This window comes from Enhydra lutris, unplaced genomic scaffold (genome assembly GCF_002288905.1).
Source record: "Enhydra lutris kenyoni isolate GAN:26980312 unplaced genomic scaffold, ASM228890v2 scaffoldscaffold24, whole genome shotgun sequence".
Classification (NCBI taxonomy): domain Eukaryota; kingdom Metazoa; phylum Chordata; class Mammalia; order Carnivora; family Mustelidae; genus Enhydra; species Enhydra lutris.
Window position 1 is genome coordinate 12638580 of NW_019154108.1, and position 17408 is coordinate 12655987.

At 41.8% G+C, this 17408-nt stretch overlaps 1 protein-coding gene across 1 annotated transcript in view; it reads right to left on the reverse strand.

Moving 5' to 3' along the window:
- Window positions 1-7053: 7053 nt before the first annotated feature.
- The window catches only part of LOC111150840 (lysophosphatidylglycerol acyltransferase 1), a 122969-nt gene continuing 112614 nt past the window's right edge, over window positions 7054-17408 (reverse strand). The window contains exons 7-8 of the mRNA XM_022508468.1: window positions 14498-14604; window positions 7054-12144 (exon numbers count right to left, since the gene is read on the reverse strand). Of these exons, the coding sequence (XP_022364176.1) occupies window positions 11993-12144; window positions 14498-14604 (259 nt within the window). The 3' untranslated portion in view covers window positions 7054-11992. The remainder of the gene's footprint in view (window positions 12145-14497; window positions 14605-17408) is intronic.

Below are 17408 nucleotides of genomic sequence, written 5' to 3' on the forward strand. Positions count from 1 at the left end.
TTCAGACTCTGAGGCCAGACACTCTGCATCTGAATCCTGGCAAGCCACTAAACTCTAGGTGTCATTTCATACATCTGTAAAATAGTGATAAAATCACCTACCTCGGGGTCATCGTGAAGGTGGTGAAGTTCTCAGAGTATGTTCTAGAACACCAGAGCTGGTATGTGTATTTGCTACGCATCTCCTCTTCCTAAGAGTCCCTTGTGCAGTGTCTTGGGAGAGGGACAGACTGGGGGCACTGAGTCCCCCCAGCGGCCTGGCTCATTCACATATCTCACTTCTGCCTTGGCGGTCCTGGTGGCAAAGCTGACTTCCTAATCGTGTGACCAGCACCTGTTTTAGTGCTCTGCAGTTGCCATCTTGAAATTCTTAAAATTTTTGGACCATTTTCGTTTTGCCCTGGGTCCTACAAACTACGTAGCTGGTCCTGCCCATCGCTAAAGTCTTGGGGAGAGGCCTCTGTGAATGATGAACCCTGTCCTATGGCCAAGCTGAGCTCATGCTTTCTTTCCCCCTCCGAGCACAGCAGAAGATGCAGGCACAGTGGAGCTTTTATCAGAGTACTTGCGACGGACAATGGCTCATGGTGGGGAAGGCTGTAGGGGCCAGCTGGTCCAACCCTCAGCCAGAGTTGGGTTCTCCCACCCACCCCTGGCACAGGCTCACCCAGCTTCTTTGTGAATTCTTTTAGGGCCAAGAAAGGATCCATTTCATTGTTGAATGTAATTGTTACTGCCGCTCATTCTTGTGAAGTGTTTCAAGTTCTCTGAACCCTTTCGCAAGGATTATCTCATTGGGTTGTCACCAACCCTCTGTGCAACAGGCATTTCCTAAGGAGTAGAAATTGAGGAAATTATAACTTCCAGATTAGTAGCCCTTGCTGCCCACACTCAGCCTCCACCTCCCATCTCTCAGCAACCGAAATCTCACTTCATCTAGGAAGTCCTGCAGTCTATTGAAACAGAAAGAACACCTTAATTCTTTGTACTAAATTATTTTTCACCCGGGCTATAGGTAATATAATACCTTCTTTTCATATGTGCTTCATTTTGAGTAACAGTCATGAGAAAGGCATGAACTAAGCAGCCTTTTGATAAATTGAATCTTTTTTTCTTAAAATACATTCAACTCGTTTAAAGATGGATAAAGCAGAATCACAGAAACTCCCTCCCATTGCCCAAAGAAATAATGCAGAAATTTAGAAACTAGACAAAAACACAACTTCAAACAGCCACCGTGTCAATCACACAAGAACACACACTTAAAAATGTGTTCGTCAAAGAAAGAAACAAGCTTCTAGAACCATGCGGTTTTGTCCCTCTCCTGATTGTGCAACTACATCCATGGAGAAAATTTTGAGCACTTCACCAGTACCCACCCATCCAGAGGGGAGCCATGTGAGGGAATGGTAGAGCAAGGAACTGAGAGTGGAGATCCCCGGGTCCTGGGACCTGAGTGGGCAGGAAGGACTGTCCTTGGCTCATCGTTTTCCTGGTGAGGTACAGGGTTGGCCAGAAGAGCTGGAACCCACAGGAGAAGCAGCCCCGGTGGAGAAAGCCTCACCACGAGGACCTGCCAGTTGCTAACTGCACAGACCTGTGCTACCAGATGTCTGTGACTGAGTGTGTTGCAGGTGCTCCCTGAGACACACTATTGCCTCTCGCTTGCTCAGGAGACCCAGTGCTTTCCTATTTCTCCAGCTTCTAAAAACAAGGGCTTTTCCTTCATTTCTTTCTTGTCTGCCGTGTTCAGATTCTTGTACCCACCACGACCACACCTCCCCACCTCCACTCAACAGTAAACACCTTTCCAATGGGAAACTCATGGGGCAATCTGCTGGGGCTGGTCTCTCCGTGTTAGAATCTATCCCTGTGGTTAGACAGGTCACTACCCATGGGGCTGGTAAGGTAGCCCTCTTGTTAATCCTTTCCTTCCTCTTTCAATAGCCGGTCAGTCTGGATCAGCGCTCCTCCTGACACACCAGTCGTCCCATCATTCGGACACAACTCCAATTTATTCCAATTACTCTTCCTGATCTTACATGGAATGGACTCAAAAGGCTGAGTAATCAACCATTCCATTTCTCTGCCTCCGAGGAGAAAATGCTTTATAAATTCCACATTTGTTAACTCATTCAATCCCTTGCCTTTTGTAGTAGCCCTTTTAGGAAACCAAAGCCAGGTTATCTTCATCATGGGCCAGCCTAGGACTGCTGTGAATTCTGTCATGCCTCAGCAGGCACAGATGCATCTCCATGAGTCATCCTTCATGCCAAGCTTCTCCCCAGACGATGGCTTCTAAGTATCTCCAGATCTCCTCGAGGAGACCTGTTCCATAATCTCACCTTTGCCCTTCATCCCCTCCCTCATGGAATTGCTACTTCCTGGTGTCGATAACCTGAGGAAGTTCTGTGAATTCTGGCCAGACAACCTGATGGGTATCAGGCCGGGGCTCTTGTAGAAAGATCAGGCTTGCTGTGCGAGCTGCCCCTGGAGGTTCCTCTGTAGTCGACCACCATCCCACAGTAATCATAAGCAGCATTTGATTCAACTCTGTCCACTTCCTTCTCGTACCTGATTCTTAAGAACTGAGTATGCGGCCCTTAAAACTGGAAGAGAAAATGTCATCTCTCAAGATAGAAGCTTCAGTCTTCTTCAACGAGAGAGGAAAACATCTGCGAAATTACTGTGGCTTCCTGAATCTTCGGGGTGCCTTCAGTGCAGGCTTTTATATTTGAGGATCATATGAATTATACATAGACAACTATGAGCTGGTGGACAGCTTCCAACTACTAGAAATTATATTTCCCTCCCTTTTGATAATGAGTTCAAGGTCTTCACCACAAGTGACATCATGTCTCAGAGGCAAAAATAGGTCTCTATGAAGACTATGTAATGTCTTCTGTCTAGCAGATCCTATTTCCTCTTTATGCCCTACTCTCCTTACCTTCCTAATTGGCTCTCGGACCTCAAAGCTCTTTGTTGCTGCTGTCGGGAGCATTAAATAATTAGATGTAGTCTGACTAGGGAGAGGTTAGGCGCTTAGCTGGGCTGACTATATTTCAGTTCACCTTAGAAACCCAAATGACCTAGGGCTCTGCAAAAATGGGATGGTGGGCATTACAGCCTGGGGGATAGTGATACAATTCTTAGGAACCAAACAGGTCATTTGGACCTTAGACACAGGTACATGTGGGAATAATTTACATACTCTGTTAAACCCAACTGGGGTGAGATAAAACAGCCTCCTTTACTGGGCGTTCAATACAATGGGCTTCACAGAGAAGATCTCATGTAATACTGAAAAGAACTCTTTCAAAGTTTCCCATTTAACTCACGAGGAGAGAGAGGTTTAAAGGATAAGTAAGATGCTTAACAAAGGGGTTCAGATTCATGCTCACAGGCTGGGTCCCGGGGGTTGCTACCCTTCTGTGGACTCTTCTTGGCTACGCTCTGGAAGCTAGCGGCTGCCACGATGAAGGGACATTTGTGCACTAGAGGCAGTGGTGTCTCTGAGCTTACTACCTGCTACCTATCATACCCAGAATTCAGAAATGAAAGGAGCTGTTATGAGACTGAGATCTCTCCCCGCTTCGGTCTGAAGTGAGGCATTCTCTTTCTCTTCCCCTCTATGGGGCAAAGATAAACACAAACTACATTTCACTTCCACCTTCCAAGAGATTAAAAGCATGGATTTCAGACTTTTTTTTTAGCAGCTAATTGTATCTCTGCAACAGCTGAGGGAAGAGTTTAAAAAAAATAATAATCTAGCGCTTGGGAACTATTACATAGACTTTAAAATCGAGGAAAAGCAAATTCTAGAAGCTCTTAACTCCATCACCCCTTTAAGAAGTATACTTAATCCTTTAGCTTTAACTCGTCCATCACCCCTTTAAGAAGTATACGTAATCCTTTAGCTTTAACTCTTAATTTACTCAAAACAGAAACCCAAACAGGCAATCTGTTGTTTTGGGGAAAACATTTCAATGGAAATCAAGAGCCCAGTCTCTAGCCCCCACAATTCTGTTAAGTAGCCATTTGATGCTACCAGCAAGAGACCAAAATTGCACCAGAATGAAATCCACCGTCTCAAAACAAGGTGATTTCTGAAGTTCGTGCTGGCTAAGGGTTAATGAGGTATGCATCAGTTGGAGCTGAAAATAATATAAAGATTACTCCCAAACAAAACTGCCGTTCTTTTATATATGTGTCCTTTTGATGAATGTGATTTATATGAATGAGTGATGGACCAACAGATCTAATCCTCTTAAAGTATTCAGAAATTCAAAATATTTCCAACTATTGAAATTATGGGCAAATTTGTAAAAGTCTAAGAGTTCTAGACTCATCTAGTGTTGTTTATTCCAGTAAATTGTTTACTGTGATAGCCCCTCTTCGAACATGGCTCCTGATAAAGCCATGCCTCCCAGTATTTACACCCTCTTGTAGACCCACCCACGTTGATTGAATCTGTGACTCACTTTCTCCAAAATGACATCATGCCAGGACTGGGTCTGGGTCAAAAGAAGTCTTGATGGGCTTCTACTTCTTGTGCTTTTTGGAGCCCCAAGTTGCCTCGGCTCTCACTGCCCCACACTGAATGTGTGAGAGTTCGATACATCCAATAGAGACTGTCCCAGATGCCTCGTTTCCAATGTCATCCTTTGTCCTAATTGAAATGTGTACATTTCAGGGAAAGCTAAAAGCCCTATTGTGGGCTCTAGATGCCTTGATGGAAAGAAGCTCCTTGTCACCAATATTTTGAATTGTCCTTTTGTTTAGCATCCTGGAGATGCCTAATGGCTCAGAGGCATGCTTTGCTTCTGCCAAGAGGGCAGAGTAACTGAAATGGCATGTGGGGTCCTCCACAGGTGAGCCCTCAAGATGGCGGTCCTAAGACAGAGTTCTCACAGAGGTGGATTTCCTTAAGACTCACCTTGGTGCTCGAGACCCTCTGGGGTCTGCCTGTGTCAGGGGCTGTGTGTACCTGCTTAGAAAACCACCTTTGTGCTCCCTTTGCTTTCTATCACTCCTGGGTTCCTCTTCCTAGTACTCTAAGCTCTTCTGATTTCTCCACTTCTAGGGCTCCACTTTCTTGTCCCTCAAATGTCCACCAGCTGATCCTGACACAGTCTTAGTTAACTGGTGAAAAACTGAAGATAAGGCCTTTGTCAGGAAGTTTTGCATCAAAAATGAAACATAGGCATGAAGCTGTAACAACTGACAACTTGGGGAGGGATCCCAGCCCTATGATTTCTCAATGATACCAGGAAGACAGCTGCTGTCATCACAAGGATGGCCCAGTGTTCTCCCTTGCTCACAGTAAGTGAGCGGTAAGAACTTTACCACCATCTCTAGAGCAAATCTCACACCTAAAAAGGCAGAAGAGACTCCAAGGACAAGCAACAGAAACCCTCTAGGGGAAAATTCAGAGAAGAGCTTCATGATACAGTCATGTTTTCTAGCAAAAAGCAAAACAAAACAAAAACAAAAAAACACTGTTCCATTTCTTCCTTTGTAAAATGGGTTTGAGCATAACAAATTTTTCTGATGACGAAAAGAGCCTGGCTCTTTTCTGGTGGTTAGTTAACCCTTCTCCCTTCCATTTGTGTGTCATTTATAGGTGACCTGGATGACTGATTATATATATATATATATTTTTTTTTTTTAAAGATTTTTATTTATTTGACAGATCACAAGTAGACAGAGAGGCAGGCAGAGAGAGAGGAGGAAGCAAGCTCCCTGCCGAGCGGAGAGCCCGATGCGGGGTTCGATCCCAGGACCCTGAGATCATGACCTGAGCCGAAGGCAGAGGCTTTAACCCACTGAACCACCCAGGCGCCCCTGGATGACTGATATTTAATATTTCTTGTGCCTCTAAGAGTTAAGAACAAGGTTATACAAGTCCTGAGAGGTAAAAATTTATTGATTTATATATCAGCATGTTATGATATGGTCACACCTGCTCATACAGCTGACTTTTTTTTATAGCCAAAAGAGGAATTATTTTTCCTTTTAAAAATACATATTTTTTTTCCAGCAGGAAGAAACATTTTAAAAACAAGCATTTTCATATTAAGTGGAGATTTAAAACAATGGCTTTTTTTCCCCAACTCATGAGAAATAGGGCTGGTCAGTGAGAGATCTCTGAGAGCTTCAAATATGCCGTCTTCTGCCCTTGATTTGTTCTTCATCTTGGACAGAAACAACTTCTAGAGGGGAAAAATTAGAACCTCAACTCAAAACAACAGCCTGAATCCAAACAGAAGAAGAGGTAGACTGAACTGTAACATTTTAACTTATTTGGTAGATTGTAGTATGATATTTTAATACATTTAAATTGTTTCAGTGGGATCAAACATATTCTACAAACAATGATCTAAACAATAAATGTTTTAAATGCTCAAAACAAAATCTCAGAGAGGCTCATATCACAGTCTACTTCGCTTTGAGACCCGAAAGCACAGAATCAGCTTTAGAAATAGGCAAGCTTCCCATGCACTTCAGGAAAAGTTTGCTTTTGTCAAATTCTTCAAATCAAAATCATGCTGTTTAAGACCACTGTGAATGCTTTCCTACCTTCTGAAGCCACTGGAAGGGTCTGTGGCAGGAATTTCCTGAGAGCAGTGAGTAGCTTAACTGTGAGAAATTTATTCAGTACTAACAGTGAAACCAACAGAAAAGACAGGGCAGTGGTATGCTGGAGATCGCTCCGACTGGCTCCTGACCCTAGAGCCGATGGTTAAATTTTAAAATTTTGCCAGCAGTTGTTAAACAGCTGTTACTAAAATTATATAAGCTTGTAATTAGCGCTGAAGCTCAAAGTGGTTCACTTTAATGAGTAAAATTTGTACGAGGGTAAGAAATAGTTTAGCAGTAGATCACATATTGGGTTGAGTGACAAAAAATTTGAGAGATAGGTGAATTAGGATGTTATTCCATTTTTCACATCACAGGTTGGTGACAAGAGTTCAACAAACTCAACTAAAGCATCCTGGGAAAATCACTTGGCCATACAGAATTTACAGTTAAGTATATTTTATTATTATCTATTAATTGTGTTCTATATTCTTGTATCAGGAAAATTTATAGCCATCTTACGTACATCTGCACACATCATTTTTTTTTTCCCCAGGAGAACGGCCTGTTCAACATTTACCAGTATACCACCAGGATAGCAGTATCTCCACCATACCAAGGGGGAGAGCAGGGAAGGAGTGGAGGAAAGAGTTTAAAACCAAAGAAGGAAGTACACTGTTTTTTTCACTTGGTTTTCAGTTTGCCCTCAGCATCCAGCTGCCAAGTGTGCTCCCAAGTACATGCCCACAGATGTTCATGCCAAAATACCTCCAGAAACACACAAACACCCCGTCCCCACCACTAAGAAGTAAAAGCACTTTACTTGAAAAAAATCAACTTTATTTTTTCTAGGTTAAAAAAAAATAGAACCAGCTATTCATATTTTTGTTGTTGTTGTGAGAAAATGCTTCTTTTGGTGTTCACATCTCAATTTCTGAAAAGGTGATCCAGTTACTAAAATAACCCGTATGTGTTCATAAACCAGATCCGCATGTGACCAGCCCTTTACAAAAATTAAAGACAGTTGCCACAGCCTTTACATTCATTCTGAGCGTACATTTCAACATGCAGGTAACAAAGAAAGAGAAACAGGTCAACAAGCTGAAGTAAACATATGGCATCAGGAAAACGAAAACCCATCTGTATAAAATAAATACAACTTTGTAATAACTGTAAGGAAAATGAAAGCACTTAATGCAACAATGGCAGGTCCGTGTGTAACTGTTTCATTACCCAGTCACGAGATAAGTTACTGTAAAATGCAGACCCCTCATGTGTAAAGAGCTTGTGCACCGGTCCTGTGTTCAACAGTTCTACACAATAAAAATAAAGCCATTCAAAATATGTGTGCCTACTTTGCAACTAGAATACACTTAAAATTTTTTTGCTCTTTTAATTGTTTTAAAAAATATTAAATGTAAAAATCCTCCAATGGAAATTTTGCAGAAAAACCCCAATTTTATCTTCCATATGGCCAACGCCCCCTCCCCCAGCAGTTCAGCAACCCTCAGCTTATTCCCAGGGTCCAGTTCCTAATTGTTGAGGATCAATGCAAAATGATTGCAATAAAGCACCAACCAGTGATTGCTCCAGAGAGCACCCGGCCCCTCTGTGATCTAGAAATGTCCAATGTCGGTGGTTTTGGTCCCAAACATATTAGTCTCCACCCCCTTATATCATAAACCAGTGTACCTTCTGCTTTGGACTTGGCCTTTCACGTGAACAGACATAAGGTTCCCAGTATTACATGGCAAAAAAGTAAGACTAACCATTTTTAGTCATCCTTGTGGACCAGAGCGGACCCCCTCACGATGGTAACTCTGGAGTGAAATCCTGTGTCATGAAGAAAATAACTCACTCTTCCTATTCGGCAGTGCAAATAACATTTCCTTATATCGAAAGAATCCAGTAAGACTGTCCATGATTAAAGACTGCTATCTCTGATTATGACCAGGTCCCACTAGTTCACAAGAGTCTTCAGGGAAGTGATTGTCAAAATGTCACTAAAGACAAACCCACAAGGAGTAACACGAACAAAGAATGAAGAGGCATTCTTAACATCAGTCCCCACGAGAGTCACACGAGGACGATGCTCTGAGGCCTGTGTTGGGTGACTTCACATCTCATTTCCATTAAAGGCTTGAGCATCTCTGCAAAACCGCCAACTCTTGATTATTCAGGGATTCCTTTTCTAGCCCATGGATTATTTAGGCTTTTGTGTTCCTTCTTTCTGAAGCTGTCTTCCCAAATCTTTCACTACTCATTAACACAGTCATAAATACGTACGCAAGAGAAACTAATGAACAATTAAAATCATTGTTTTAAAAATCAGCAAGCATCTCTAGAAGAACAAAAAAGCCTGATTAAAAAAACCCCTCAAACTCATAAATACACATTACATTTTTGGCTAACTATGTTGTATCACTGGATTAATTGCCCAGCAATCCCTAGTTCCTTCACTGTGGGGAAGTCATGTTTGATTGTAAGATTAAAATCTACTTAATAATATGACAGAACTGAACTCAGAGCCCTCTTTTTGTAAAAAGCTATTTAGATTCTCAACTAACTTCTTTGCCCACCCAAAACATCATTTTCCATTCTGTCATTTTTCTTTACCTTCCACTGGTGTATAGGTTTCTCCATCATATGTCTATATGTATCATATCTGTGTATTTCAACACCAACGACAGTTTCTCACGTGAAGAGTAAACCGCCGGTGTGGTCATTTCCATATGTGCTGCACCTGCCCTCGGCCCATGGCCCAGCAGGTAGGTGCTCTATCACTCTGACGTGTTGGGAAGAGGATCCAGAAGGGAGTTCTCACGCCCCTCTGCTGTAGGGATCTAGGCAGGTCAGCTGAGACCAAGCAGTGCCGAGACTATAAGCTACTGGTATGACACTGGCACGGTTTTATTCTCTCCCCCCGGAATAAAATGTGTATTCCCTAAACCTCCTTTCATCTCACTTTGCAAAGAAAGTACAAATTTGGAATTTTTATTCACTTCTACACAGTGGCATATTGCTGCTTCCCTGATTTGCCACAGAACGCTCTCTCCACATTCCCTAGTGCAAGCAGCTGTCCTCCAGTTACTGGTAAGGAGAGCGCGATCGATGCTCTCAGATGAACAAAAAAGAGAGAACACGCTGATTAACAATAGGAGGGGGATACGTAGATCAGTGACACATCTATTACAACTCACAAAAAATGAACTCACATATCTATTGGTATTTGTCACTCTACAGACTGTTGACGTGACTCTGCGCTTGAAAAGTAAAGCGTCTTACACCATAGCTGGTTTAATGTGTACAGTATATTAACAAGAGCACGTTCCTTTGGAGCACAGCGCTGGCAAAGTGGCCGTGACCTACGTTTACGCATGTGCGTATGCCTCTCTCGCCCTGACAGGAGAACTGGCCAGCCCTTGCTGTGGCTTGCTTTAGCGATAAGGAAAAGGCCTATCTAGCTAGGACTGTGTGCGCCATACTCGACAGTGAGCACATTATTCTCCAGATAGCTGACTAACCTCTCAAGTGAACAATTTCAATTCAGCCTGGATTCTAGCAGCGTTTGCTGGACCTCAAACAGAAGCATCGTTAAGGCTTCCTATCGCCATCCATGCCTCTGAAGCAAGATCAGTTTCACCTACTCACTGTCCCTGTAAAACACAGTAAAATGCTTAGGTTTCCAAAAAAAAGAAAGAAAAGAAAAATTGCATCTTGTAACAACCCCTTCCAAAACACATACAATAACTGTCTTCTGCATTTTACCAGTAGTAGCATAATATGCAATGAGGTATTTCATTAACACATTATTCTCTTTCATATATGCACGGAATTAACCCAAAGATGAAGCTGCTGTGGGCTTGTATTTGGTGTTGCTTTACCTTTCCCACATAACTGGGAGAAAATTCACATCTTTTCAGTTTTTTTTTTTTTTTTTTTGGTTTATTTAAAAATAGAAAACATTAGCCTCTATTTTTCTTTTCTGGCCTACTTCTCCAAATTGCCATTTGTAGGATTAGTGACAACAGGGCATCTACAACGCTCATATCACAGGAAACTGCCACTGACTTCCTAGGATCTTCAGAGCCCACAATCCCAAACCAAACACCAACTCTGTCTCAATGCTGGGAGTGCGGGTGAGGGACAGAGGCCATCCCAGCACTTTCTGAGAAGAGTCTGGTTCGACCGTGAGGTAAATCATAGTGGAGGGGAAAAAAGTATTCTCTAGAAATAGAAACTTGACTTTATCCTCTTTAAAGCAACTGTAAAGAGACTGGGAAGCCTTTTGTGCGGGTCTGATGGTTACACCACCCTGATGTGGGCAGCAACTTGAGGTGATGACAGAACACAGGTTTGGGGGTACCATGTGAGAACTTATCACCATTTTAAGCCTATGTCTGGCTCTCTTATTTACTCTTATTTTTCTAATAAAACCCCTATCTCACTTTGAACTGATCATAATGTTTCGCATTAATCTGTTGCAGCCCCCCTCCCAAATACAGTTGGTGCTAACAAGCCGAAGTGGGCGGAACACAGCCTCTGAGCCGATGGAAGGCTCCTGTGGGCGCTCCGTGCAGGGGGCACCCTGGTACCCACGCAGAGAGGAGACAGCCTCTCAAGAATCCCGTTCACTGATTATGCTGACGTTTGTTTTCAGGCTATATTACTAATCCTTTGCTATATATGCATCTGATAAAAGTGCATTTGGTAAAAGACAATTATCAGTCTATGATATGCCTCTATATGAAAAGAGAAATCAAGTGACCCCCCTCATTTAAGGGAAAGCACTAGCGCATGTAAACACGATGTTGGACTGAGCTAGCCTTTTTAGGAACACATTCTAGTACCGGAACGTGTCCAGTGGACACTGCTTCTCCCCCACGGGCGTGCTGTGCCGGACACCGGAGTGTCACTGCGAACTGCAGGGGAACAGTTCTTGAGGACGCCGCCCAGCTCCCCTCCAGGCTCCTAGACACACAGCCAGAGTTGGTGGAAATGAGGGCGCTCTACAGCTCTGCCCTGATAGAGACTACTAGCAAAGAGGAACGAATACAACTCTCTGAGCTGGAACTAGGTCATCAAGCACGTCTGGTGGCAACGGAGTTTCTCTCAGACGGTCTTCTACGATGAGTTTATGATTTCCTCTTCTCCAAATGTGGTGTTTGCTTAAGTTTGTGGTAGAGTGTATCTTTTTAAAACGTGAAAGGTCCTTAAAACATATTAGCAGGTCATTATATTACTGATCCTCATTTTAGTAGAGTTTTAAAATATCCCAAAGGGGGATAAATATTAATCCATCCATTGAATTTCCTTTGCTTATTTTTTTTATATTCTGATTTGCACATGTAAAATAATGCACACTTATGAAAGTCTGAACTCCTATGGTGACCTTGACAAGTCCAAGTCAATTCCTAGAACAGGCAATGGTAAAAATACTGGATGATGTTATACCACATGTAGCCTGACAAAAATGCGAAAGACTGTATGAGAAATATCCACATATTGCTGAGGGTCATCTCCCGGGAAACAGCTTCCTTATGGCCCTTGGGAGGTGGAAAAGCTCCTAAAAGACAAGACAGAAATATTCATTTACTTACTGTGGTGGTAAGGTCTCCTGGAACAAAAGTCGAATATTAGTTCACTTAGAATTGTTGTTGTTGGTTTTTGAAAGCATCTTCTGTGACTTCTCATTGTTTCTGAAGAGAGATCTCATTTAAAATACAATTTTCGAACTGCTGAGCCCTTTCCTACCTCCGAACATTTGCGTTTATTCTTCCTGCCTGAGATGCCTTTCCTCATCTCAGGGAAAGGCAACCGCATCTGCATTCTTTCAGTATCAGAAAAAAATACCATCGGCGCCATCCCCCCCAAGTCAGTCACAGTCTTCTCCACCGTTTATTTCCTTCTTAGCATTTTCCATGATCTGTAATGATCCAGGTCTATCTTTTCTTTTTTCTACAGACTTGTTTACTCTCTGTCTCCTTCTGGAATTTAAGCTGCATGAGAGTAGGCACTCTGGCTGCCTTGCTTCCATAGTAACCTTAGAGAGTTCTACAGTGGCTAAGACACAAGATGTGTGAAATTGAATATTTTATATATATATAAAGATTTTATTTATTTGACAGCAGGAGAGAGAAAGAGAGAGAACAAGCAAGGGGACCAGTAGAGGGAGAGAGAGAAGCAGACTGAAGACTGAGCAGGGAGCCCGATGCGGGGCTCAATTCCAGGGTCTAAAGGCAGACACTTAACCAACTGAGCCACTCAAGTGCTCTGAAATTGATTTTAAACAATTTCTGAAATGACATAATTGACACCAATTCCTCCATTTACAAGTTAAATGTTTCTGCCACAAAAAAAAGCAGTGGTAAATCATTGGTATTCTTTTCAAAAGGGAATATTATTTATGAAATATTATCTTAGTAATTAAAAGGAGAAAGACAAAGTAAACAGATGTCTTCAAATTCTTTTCTAGAAGGGAAAGCTAGACCGCTTCAGGGCAATATTACCTAAGGTCATCTTGATAACACTTCAGCATTTCAAATGGTCTTTGTCCTTGCTGATAATCCCTTTGAGTAAGCTGATTCATGCCGGGATTTGCTTCTCACAAGCAATTTACAGAGTACACTTTCAAGTTTCAAGGTCTATTATACAAATAGCTTTCTTAAAAAGAGACTTCCACTATTGTTGCTACAATTTAGGCTAAATATCATAAAGCAAGAGACAAAGACTGAGAAAGAAGAAAGATCTTGCTGACTCTTAATCACCACATGCCTTCTTAAACATCTATCCTATTTTATCTTCAAAGAGATTTTGAGAGTAAGACCAAGGACTGAACATGGCGGAGAGGGGCATCTTGTTGAATGAGTCTTACTAAGAATTCTAGAGACAAGCACAGCGTCCAGCCCCTGTCATATGAGTACGTACTAGCCCACAGCTCTGGGGTCAAAACCTTAGGATCCAGAAGGAATACTGTTGTGGGTAATGTGAAACAATTCTAAACACAAAAACAGAAGCATTAAAGGTAATTAACAGTATCAGCCTTTGTGCACCATTAGGCCTTCCACAGTTTGATTTAACATGAACATTAATTCTGAACCAAAAAAATCGAAGTGGGAAGAAAACAGCACTTTCTGTTCATCTAAAATCTCACAGCTATCATCTGACCTAAAACAACTTTCTCTTCCCCTTTTTCTTTTCCTAATGTAGGTTCCAGAGAGTAAGCCTACAACATATGTAGTTATTTGTGAAAGTACTTTGGTAATGCCTGGCATTCTACCAACGCTAATTTCCTTCTTTCCTAACTTCCTTTCTTCCTTCCTCCCTCCTCCTCCCTTCCTATGGCTGTTTCAATGCATTGCAGTTTTCACATAAGGTAGAGAATATTAAGTATAGATAAGGGAACTTCCGGTAAATTGACTTTTTTCTCTCAAAGAGAAAAGTATAAGGTCGTATTCGTGAAAATGTAAAAAGTAAGCTTTATCCCTAATGTAAAGAAAAGAATAAGCATGTAAAAACACAGTTCAAAATGATCTCAAATGGTATTTTTTAGATGACGGTATTATAAACAATCACATACAATGCCAAATCACAAATGTTATTTGCTATTTCATAAAACAGCCCATGTAATTGTACACATACGACTGTAGTCTTCTACATACTGTGTACTGTCTCGGATTAGTTCCACTTGTACATTTTACTCATCATGTGATCTTGCACACTGGCTGCTGAAGTAAAGGCCTGAATAAATTTAACATTAACACTGTCCTAATGAATATTCTAAGCTGGAATTCTTAAATATAGGAATAGTTTGATTGCTCTAGGGTATCTGGAGAATGGAAAAAATGGTTATCTCCCCTAAAGTATATCTTTGGAAAGATCACCAACTTCAGAAATATACGTAATAGGATACTGTGTACCTGTTTCATAAAAATGTGATAAGAGTTCTTCTTTTTCAATAAAACGTTGGTAGAGCCAATCAGCAAGGCCATCCGTCTCCAGGGGTACATCTTTAATTGGAAAGATCCTATGAAGAGTTAGAAAAGAAGCAAAAACTACTTTAATTCAGAAATCAAAATCATTCAGAAGCACAACTTACCTTTGGTGACTGAAATGCTAAAGAAAGTTATGGAATCACCTGTGGCTTTGGCAAGGGTTCATTTCTACAGTTTCTCAGGTACTCTCTTTTTTTTTTTTTTTTTAAAGATTTTATTTATTTGACAGAGAGAGAGAGCACAAGCAAAGGGAGCAGCCGGCAGAGGCAGAGGGAGAAGCAGGCTCCCCACTGAGCAAAGAGCCCGACGCGGGATTGGATTCCAGAACCCTGGCATCATGACCTGAAACGAAGGCAGCCACCCAACCAACTGAGCCACCCAGGCGTCCCTCAGGGCATCTTGGTTTTTAAAAAATTGTTGACTATACAACAGAGTCCATTCATTCATTCAAACATTTGCCAACCTATTGTATGTTAGGTCCAGTGCCAGATGATGAGAAAATACTAATAAACTGTCCTATAGCTACAAATAATTACTGAGAAATAACTGTCTTCCCATGCTTATGGGTTTAAGAAGAAATGGTGTTCAGAATAGATGAGATTTTAAACTGTAGTTACTGGGGTGCATGAGTGGCTCAGTCCACTGGGCATCTTGGTGTCAGGTGGGGTCGGATCTCCCAGTGCAGAGAAAGAGCCCCACTGGGGTAGCGCTCTGCATTCAGCAGGGAGTCTGCTTCCCTACTTGGCACATGCACCCACACACTCTCTTTCTCTCAATTAAATAAATAAACCTCTAAAAAATAAAATAAAACAAAATAAAATAATAAAATAAAATAAAATAAAATAAAATGCAGCTACTGTAGGACATTTAGCATAGTCAGAGGCTTGGCCGAATAATGCATGTAGCAATGCTCTTTTGGAGGAAATGTCTGTGAACCAGACAGAATCTGCCTGAACTGGTGCCTGAATTGTATCAGAGACAGAGGTTTCCTGAGCCGGGCCACCTCTTACTGGAGCACGAATGTGCAGATTCTGTGAATGGATCCCGAATCACCAGGAGACGGACCGGGATGATTAAGGATACACATCTGCGGGACTCAAGGGCAGAAAAGGGCAGCTCGAGTACATACTCTGTAGTTGCTGACACTGAAGTTTCTTTTTTGTTTTCCAGTTTTGTGGGGGAGTTAATTTTATTTTAATCAACGGTATAAAGAGGCACAGTTTTAAAAGCCTGCAAAAGGTTTGTTGAAAAAATAGTGGTCCCCGTCCCACTGCCATTGTTTCTCTCTCCCCAGAGGGACTGATTTTTACGTCTTTGAACCAAGGATTTTGATATCTATTGCCATGTTTCCTCTTCAGTTTTAGGGCCAGGCTACTGACTTCCCACTACGGTAGAGGAGGAGTAAGCACCTTCTTCCCTCTCCCACCACACATTCATATCCTTCGCATCTTCCCAATGCAGCTGTAGGGTAATTGCAATGAGCAAAGTACTAGACATTTACATTATTATAATCATGTACATATATTCAAAGCTAGGCCATGCAGTCAATCAACACTACCCTTCCTTTCCTGTCCAGTTTTTGTTCTCCCTAACTTGAGCAATTACATCATTTTCTCTGTATGGGGAACTAATTCAGCCATAAGCTCTTGTCCATCTAGAGTCAATTCTCTAGAGCATGTCTGCCAACTTTTTCTTAAAGGGCCAGAGAGAAAGCATTTAGACTCAGCAGACTTTATGGTACCTGTCGCAACTATTCAACTCCTCTTCGGTAAGTGTGAAAGCAGCTGTAGACCAGGTGCAAGTACGTGGGTACAGTTATGTCCAGGTAATACTGTATTTAAAAACCAGGCAGTGAGCCAGACTGACCAGTGCTCTAGATCTTCTCTCAAGGCGTTTGTGTGCATCAGATATTCTTTCATTTTTATCTTCCTGAATACATTTCACCCACACTGTTTTGTTTGCCTGTAGTTTTTCATCCTGTCGAGGCCCCTTACTCTGTCTTGGTGATTCTCCAAAAATACATTTAATGTTTCCTACATCCCATGTCTTCCTTTTTCTGTATTTACTCTACATTCTGATGGAGCATGTCCGCCAGTGGTTTCTGGAGATAAAGGGTTCTCCTGAAATCTGGCATTTCTGCCGATGTCTTTTTTTTGTCCTCATACCTGGCTAACAATGTGACTAGATAGACGATTCAGGGTTGCAGTTCACTTTCTTCCATCTCTGTCTTTGTGTCTTCCTTTCTAGGGGATTCTTACTTAATTTCTTTCTTTCTTTTTTTTTTTTCTTACTTAATTTCTAATCTTTTTTTTCTACTGAGTTTTTGCTTCTTTTCTCATATTTTTAATTTCTAAGAGCTCTTCGAATGTTCCTTTTTCATTGTTTTTGATTGTTCACTGTTATTATTTTTGCTATAATATTACAATATTGTTGTTTTATTGTTATAGTATCTTATCTGAGAATTAGAATAGAAACTTTAAAACATGCAGGAAAGTACAGAGAGGAGGGTTAAGGAACGAGCCGGATTTCTGGCAGTTGTGCTTTTCCTGCACCATTCCTCCAAGTCACTTGATTCTGTTTGTTTTCGTGTCCATCTTTCACAGCAGAGGCCGATCAGATGACCAAGTCACCCAGTGAGTCTTTTGTCGCTGACGCACATTTACGGACAGGGGATTACACAGCAGACTGACGGCTCTCAGCGCTGAGTGTGGTTTGTTGACTGGAGCTGCACAGAGGATTATCCGGTTGGGCCATTTAAGTCAGTCTTTCCTTGTGAACTTGCCATTGCCGCAGAAGAAGATCCTCTAGCGTCCTGCCCAGAGAGTGAAGGCCTAGT